General features: G+C 42.8%; 1 protein-coding gene across 1 annotated transcript in view; it reads right to left on the bottom strand.

Annotated features, from left to right (window-relative positions):
- Positions 1 to 272: 272 nt before the first annotated feature.
- The window catches only part of Frmpd2 (FERM and PDZ domain containing 2), an 83190-nt gene continuing 75270 nt past the window's right edge, over positions 273 to 8192 (bottom strand). The window contains exons 27-28 of the mRNA XM_059273137.1: positions 4935 to 5278; positions 273 to 321 (exon numbers count right to left, since the gene is read on the bottom strand). Of these exons, the coding sequence (XP_059129120.1) occupies positions 273 to 321; positions 4935 to 5278 (393 nt within the window). The remainder of the gene's footprint in view (positions 322 to 4934; positions 5279 to 8192) is intronic.

Genomic DNA, 8192 nt, shown 5'->3' with positions numbered 1-8192 from the left:
GTGCAAACATCGGGTCCTTTTCTAAGCACTGATAAAGTCTCTGTTTAGATAGGCAGCCTGCTGGAGTGACATTTAGTCCCCGTGTCAAAAGAAGGACACAGGAGGCAGAGGACGGGTGAGGCTCATTATCTGGAGATGCACACACAGATGTGAGAGAGAGACTCAGCCTTCCGGGGAGGACCCAGGATAGCCACGCACGCCTTGGATGAGACAGAGCAGTACTGCAGACAGCAGGGTGTTTCGCACAGCACTGCAGACATGCAGAGAGCCACTCAGAAAATATCTGTTGCTAATCTGGTTAGAGAAGATGAGAAGGAAAATCTAAGAGAAAAGCACAGAGATTTAGTTGTTGTTGTTTTAACTAAATACAAGGATCCTCATTCCTCAACCTCCCTCCCCACACCCAGGTCAACGAGTTAGTTTCCTTACACGCTCCCATCCTTGCTCCCTTTACCATAACGACCCTTTCTCTTAAAAATCAACTCTAGAATACCCCAATAGCTGCAAACCCACAAACACCAGACAGTATGTTCCCCAGCCTGAGTGTTGCTGTGAAGGGACATCATTTCCAGTCCTGAAAGCTAGCTACAGGATGTGTATACAAGTACATGTGAGTATATGCAGGTTTGTGTATAAAAAGAAATGATTTTACCAAGACTATAAAACAATTTAGAAGTTGTCAAGTACTTGGGAGGAAATTTGGTTTAATAATGTCATAAACTTGGTCAAATGTGCATAAGTTATGTTTTCTTTTAAACGTAGGGAGGGAACCATGGGTAGTTATGACACAAAGCAGGAAAAGCCGTGCACTGCCCAGGCAGAAACAGGAGGCCCTGAGGGTGCAGAGCACAGCTGCCTGGCTGTCCACGCTGCATCTTCTTCACCATCATCCCCCTCCACCCTTTCAAGGAGAACCTCCAGCTTTGATGTGAGATGTAGCCAAAGAGAAAGTGATCTGCTCCTACACCAAAATCACAGATGTCGTTGGACATCCTACAGTGATGCCCAAGCATAATGAGACTTGAGTTGATTGTCACCTTAGGCCCAAACTTTAGCAAGTAGCCTTGTATAAAAATGTATCCTCAGCCAGCCCCTCCTCTTTCATTAGGTATGAAATCCAGCTCTTCCATGACGATGTACCACGGGAGCTTCATAAGCTCCGGATGTAGGATACAGATGAGAATGAGGAAGGATAAGTGAAATCTAATCTGAACACACACTGATTTTGCTGGGGTGTTGGCAGCCATCTGGTGTTAAGACGGAGCCACCTGGCAGATAGTAAGTTCTAGCAGTTGGCTGGCAATTTCAATTGATACAGCTTGTTTTTTAACAAGAAATTGCCCAAGAAAGAGTAGGATACAGACTAGCGCTGAGTTCCTACTATGTGCCAGACACCGTATTGTCTTGTTTCTTCTGGCTTGCACGGTGGCCTGGGAACCCTGGTGCCACTTCACAACTGGGTAGCCCTCAGCTAAGGGAAGACAGCTCTCTGGGCACACATACTAACAAATGGTAATGCTGACTCTAAACCACATGCCCCACAGGTTAGTGCCTTTGGTCCCTAACTGCAGAAGGTTTGACCAAGAGAGGCCAGAAATCAAAGGGGCATTTTGGCTGGGACAGCCACCTCAGACCTACAGATGCTCCCAAGAAGCCCATAGATAACCACAGTCTCACTTTGGAATCCTAACTAGGACCCTACTTGCAAGTTGGGGACTCTTCTTTCAGTGATTTCTGGGTATATACTACACTTTCCTTTCTTTGGAAATCGTTGCTCTGAGTGCATAAATGGCAGCTAAGGACTATCTTGTGCAGGAGGAGCTGCCATGCTTGGTGTCCTGATTTCAGAGTGAAGAAAAATTCTTGAATGGAAGAAGAAAATGAGGTGAAAGTAAAACCAGGAGATGAGGGGAGGAAGAAGGTTGTCATTCCCAGGACCACCACGGAAGCAGTGCAAAGGAGTGTGTGGGTCCAGAGGGGTTTGTAGCTAGCTAGCTATTGATGGCCACAGGAGCTTAGGATGGGGGAAAAAAAAAATGAGGTGGTAACCATAGCAACTGAGGATCAGAAGCTTCACTAAAATGTTCTGGACAAACCTAAAGGACTCTAAGTGACCCTCAAAAGGGAACACCCCTCAAGAATGACAGGTTTGGGACATATGGTGTACTCTTGCAAATAAGCCAAATTTAATCTGATTCAGGAAATAAAAAATAAATGATTCTCTTGTAAAAAAAAAATATGTCCCACCCTTTGCCAAGAAGCTGTTGGCATTTAATTGCTGCTAGGTGAAGAAAAGTCAGTTTTCTTTAATGGAATAAAACTTAGTATACTGATCACAACCCAGAGCAGGCCACACACCCAGGAGTAGTCAGCCAACACAAACCAGACTTGTGGGGGTTGGTTGTTTGTTTTTAAGAGGTGAGGAATGAAGCTGTGTTGGTAGGGCAGTGGGGGAGGATCTGGCAGGAGTTGGGGGAGGGGAGTGGATATGATCAAAATACATGGCATGAAATTTTCAAAGAATAAATACAAACATGATTTTCTAAAAGGGAATAACAATAAGATCAGAGGAGATGGGGGTCAGGACTTGCAAGTAAAAAATATGAAAAGGTAAATTTCACCAGGATGTAAAGGAGCATGGTCTGACCCACAAGGGTGTGGTGACAAATGGCTCCTCACGCAGGAGCAAGTCGTGCGTCCTGGAAACATTCAGGGAACAGCAGGCATCCCTTTCTGCAGGAAGCCCCAGTGTGCGCTCTCATGTGGAGCATGAGGCTGGAGCTGACCATGATTTATATGAAATCCGACATGCTGTGATACCGCGGCACTGACGGCCTGGGCTAATTAGAAGTTTTAAATGCTTTTATTAACTATTGGCTATATTGAGTTAAAGCCATATGGTAAATACAGATCTAACTAGACTTGCACTTAAACCCAGAGATACTTTTAATCCAGAGGTAAATCTAGATCTAACTAGATTTGCACTTAAAACCAGAAGAACTTTTAATCCAATTATCAATGATCCCTTTTTAAACTTTCTAGTAATGAAACTTTTAGACATCAGGGCTGGTGAGATGGTTCAGTGGATAAAGGAGCTTGCTGCCAAATGTTATGACCTGAGTTTGAGTGTAAGGAAAAAGCTAACTCTCCCAAGTGGTCTTGTGTCTTCTACACATGCTCTGTGGTTTTTTTCATTACACACATACACACACACACACACACACACACACACACACACACACATACACACACACACACACACACACACACACACACACAATGTACAAGCTTGTTTTTAAAACCTTTAGAAATCTAAACAAATGGCCTTGTGCCTACAGGAAAGGAGAATTCTCCTATGTCCCACAGAAGCTTGCTAATGTCTGGGTACGTCTCTAAGTTGTTCCCTTTATCACTTCACCAAGCTTGTCATATGGTGCCCAGGATTCAAAACAAACAAACAACAAAAAACCTGTAACCGTAACATTGTAAGGAGCATACGTTAATTATTAGATGATGAGAAGGAACGTTACGGATGGATGTGCTTGCCCATGCTGTTGGCAAAGCAGTTGGTTTCTGTTTAGCTTGCACAGCATTCTTTAAAAAGGTGTATCTAGATGCCTTTAGGTACTGTAAACCTGGCCTCTGTTTGCTACAGTTCTCCCAGAGCCCAGCTGTGCCATCCTGACTTCTGCAGCATACAGTGGTTTCTCACTATACATCTGAGATTGCTTCTAGGACAAACACACACACACACACACACACACACACACACACACACACACACACCAGAGAGAGAGAGAGAGAGAGAAAGAGACCAGGATCCCCAGATGCTGGAGCCCCCTTTATAAACGAAGTACATGCTTGTGTATCAGCTACAGACATCCTGTTGTAAATACTTACTCGTTTCTAGATTATTTGTAATAACTAGTACAATAAAAATGGTTTATAAATAGCTGTTATGCTATATTGCTTAGAAAATAACAACCAAAACATCTATATATGTGCAGTACCAGTGCATTTTCTAATCTCTTCAATCTAGGGTTGGTTGGACATACAAATACAGAACCTATAGACACAGAGGGTTGAGTGTATCATGCTACCTATCAGTCCCTGTGGGTCTACTCTTACCACTCTGTTACAATGACCAGAAAAGAGAGTCACAGAATCCCAACAGCTTTATATAGTTTCAAACACAAATTATTACTCCTGGCTGTAGCCTGTTCATGTCCATGCATGCTTACAAATGCCTAGCAGCAGAAACACAGCCTGCCTCCCCCTGAACTTCTCTTTCTCCCTCTCCATCTCTGCTCCCTAACAAGGTTCAAGGTATACGTATGTAATAAATAGCCTTCAAAATGAATTGAAAAGTTTGTTTCATAAGAATAGGAATCAAAACTAGAAATACTTAAGAGTGGGTAGGCACGGAATTACAGACTAAATAAAAAAAATAGTAATTGAAATGGAGGTTTCAACTTGGTTTTGGGGGTAGAAATCTACTTCCAGGTAGTGTTGGTAATAAAGGTTTATATCATCAATAGAGATGAGCATGTGCACAAGTTCTCACTTTGTACCACAGCAACTACAGAGGCCGTGGGAGTGCAGGACTCACACTGTGTGATGGCACAATACACAAGCAACCACAGAGGCCTCGGGAGTGCAGGACACATACTGGGTGCCGGGAGAGTGCACAAGGCCATCAACAACCTCTAGGACATACTGGGGATGATTGTCATCTGGATGGAGTTCGCTTTTTCCCAAAGTTTCCAGGTTGTAGCAACTTAAGCCACAGACTTCTATGGCTTCTTACTCCCCTCAAATGTCTGGAACGGTGCTGGGCACAATAATCCTCTCTATAGTAGGTATCTGCTATTGTAATCAGCTGGCAATACAATACACACAGCTTACAAAACGTGTGCACGTAAGGCAAATCTTACCTTCCCAGTCTCCTGATATCACACACAGAATAGCAGTTCTGTCTCATATCCTTTTCCAAAGAAGTAGCCAACGCTGGGGCCTCTGCTTCCTGGTGGAGTTTGCACACGTGAGGATGGGATTCCATGGGGTGCATCAAGGACCTGGCCCAGGCTCCCTGCCTCTTTTGGTCCCCTTTCACCTCTCTGACAGCCTTGTAGGAAGATGCTGGCCTGGGAGCCAGGCCTTCCCCCGTGTCCAGGGAAGCAAGGTCCCTCCAGCTGTCCTGTTGATCTAGGCCAGGGCTCTGCTCTGATTCAGTGCACGTTGCCATGGCGAATCTTTGGTCTGCTGATAGTTCAGGGGTCTATTAAAGAAATACACGAATGGTTACCAATGCTAATCTCACACATGGAAGAAACTCTAAACAACATTTAGAAAATAAAAAGTTAAGCCGGGCGGTGGTGGCGCACGCCTTTAATCCCAGCACTCGGGAGGCAGAGCCAGGTGGATCGCTGTGAGTTTGAGGCCAGCCTGGGCTACCAAGTGAGTTCCAGGGAAGGCGCAAAGCTACACAGAGAAACCCTGTCTCGAAAAAAACAAAAAAAAAAAGAAAAAAAAAAAGAAAAGAAAAAGTTTGGGGCTGCGCTGGGTGGTAGTGGCGCACGCCTTTAATTCCAGTATCCAAGAGGCAGAGACAGGCAGATCTTTGAGTCTGAGGTCAGCCTTATCTACAGAGTTCCAGGACAGCCAGGGCTACACAGAGAGAGCCTGTCTCTCAAAGCAAAAAAAAAGAAAGAAAAAAGTTTTGACTGAAGAGATGGCACATTGGCTAACAGCATATGCAGTTAGTTTTGCAGAGGACCAGGATTCATTTCTCAGAATCCACATCAGGCAGCTGACAATGACCTGTAACTCCAGATCCAAGGGATCTGATGGCCTTTTCTGACCTGCAGGCACTTGCGCTCATATGCACTTACCCACAGGCAGACATATGCACATGCATATAATTTTTAAAATTAAAACAATTTTTTGTAAAAAATCATTAATTTTTCCAGGTGCTTTTAGGTCTGAGCTATAAATAGACTTTGCAACCAGCCTCTCTACAGTCAGGGTCTCCATACTGTGACTGTTCCCTGGGCAACATACGGATCCTTGTCTTTAAGTACCCTAGTTTGAGAGCTGTGAATCTGAGCACTGTTTTTAATGGAAATATATATATATATATGGTAGCTGCTTTTACCCCTAATTTTGTTCTCCAAGATTTCACTTACTGGAGTCAAAAGTGTTAAAGCAGAAAAGTCTAGAAATCATTAATACATAATTTTAAAAACTGCACATTTGCTCTGAGCAGCATGACAAACCCTCAAACTGTCCTCTTGCTACATCCTGCTCGGCACATGGGCCCTCTCTTTTGTCCAGTACTTCCAGGCTGTGTACACTACCTGCCCATATCACCAACTACTTTCTCGGGCTGAATCAGCTATACGGTACTGCGGTGCTTGGGTTCACTTTAATTACTAATGTCCCCAAAATGCAAGAAAGTGATGCAAAGAAAGAACATGGAAACCAGAATAGTTCTGTGGAGTCAACCTGGCAATGCCATGGAGCATATAGTACTTGAAATCTTAGTTAAAGCAATAATTCCACTGGAGGAGATCAAGGGGATACAAATTGGAAAGGAAGTAGTCAAAGTATCTTTATTTGCAGATGATATGATAGTATACATAAGTGACCCTAAAAATTCTACCAGGAAACTCCTACAGCTGATAAATACTTTCAGCAAAGTGGTTAGATACAAGTTCAACACACAAAAAAAATTCGTAGCCCTTTCATATACAAATGACAAACACGGAAAAAGATATTAGGGAAGGCTGTGTATTGGTGGTGCACGTCTTTGATTCCAGCACTTGGGAGGCAAAGGCAGGGGGATCTCTGTGAGTTAGAGGCCAACCTGGTCTACAGAGCTAGTTTCAGGACAGCCAAGGCTACATAAAGAAACTTGTCTCAAAAAACTAAAAACAGAAAAAAGGAAAGAAAAGAAAAGAAAGAAATCAGGGAAACAACTCCTTTTACAATAGCCTCAAATAATATAAAATATCTTGGGTAACTCTGCTCAAGCAAGGGAAAGACTTGTATGATTAAAAACTTCAAGTCTGTGAAGAAAGAAATAGAAGATCATGTGAGAAAATGGAAAGATCTCCCATGCTCATGGATCAGTAGGATTAACATAGTAAAAATGACCATCCTACCAAAAGCAATTTACAGATTCAATGCAATCTCCATCAAAATTCCAACACAATTTTTTCACAGGCCTTGAAAGGACAATTCTCAACTTCATATGGAAAAACAAAAGACCCAGGATAGCAAAAACAGTCCTGAGTGAGTTCGAGGCCAGCCTGGACTACCAAGTGAGTTCCAGTAAAGGCGCAAAGCTACACAGAGAAACCCTGTCTCGAAAAACCAAAAAAAAAAAAAAAAACAGTCCTGAAAAATAAAAGTACTGCTGGATGTCCCACCATTCCTGGTTTCAAGTTATACTACAATGCTATAGTAATGAAAACTGCATGGTATTGGCATAAAAGCAGATGAGTTTATCAATGGAATCGAATTGAAGACCCAGACATAAATCCACACACATATGAACACCTTGAACACATCGGCACAGGAGACAACTTTCTGAACAGAACACCAATAGCACAGGCACTAAGACTAACAATTAATAAATGGGACCTCCTGAAACTGAAAAGCTTCTATAAGGTAAAGGACACTGTCAATAAGACAAAACAAAGCCTACTGAATGGGAAAAGACTTGTGCCAACTCTACTTCTGGTAGAAGACTAATATCCAAAATATATAAAGAACTAGATGTCAAAAAAACAAATAATCCAATTAAAAAGTGGGGAACATGGCTGGAGAGATGGCTCAGAGGTTAAGAGCACTGGTTGCTCATCCAGAGGTCCTGAGTTCAATTCCCAGCAACCACATGGTGGCTTACAACCACCTATAATGAGATCTGGTGCCCTCTTCTGGTGTGCAGGCATACATGGAGACAAAACACTGTATACATAATAAATAAATAAATCTTTTTTTTTTTAAAGTGGAAACCAAACTAAATAGACAAATTTCAAATGGTTGAGAAACACTTATGTTTAACATCCTTAGCCATCAGGGAAATGCAAATCAGAACAACTCTGTGATTCCATCTTACACCTGTCAGAATGACTAAGATCAAAACCACAAGTGATAGCTCATGCTGGAGAGGATGTGGAACAAGGGGA

This window comes from Peromyscus eremicus, chromosome 9 (genome assembly GCF_949786415.1).
Source record: "Peromyscus eremicus chromosome 9, PerEre_H2_v1, whole genome shotgun sequence".
Lineage (NCBI taxonomy): Eukaryota > Metazoa > Chordata > Mammalia > Rodentia > Cricetidae > Peromyscus > Peromyscus eremicus.
The sequence above is the reverse complement of the archived record's forward strand: the minus strand, read 5'-3'. Positions and strand labels throughout refer to the sequence as shown.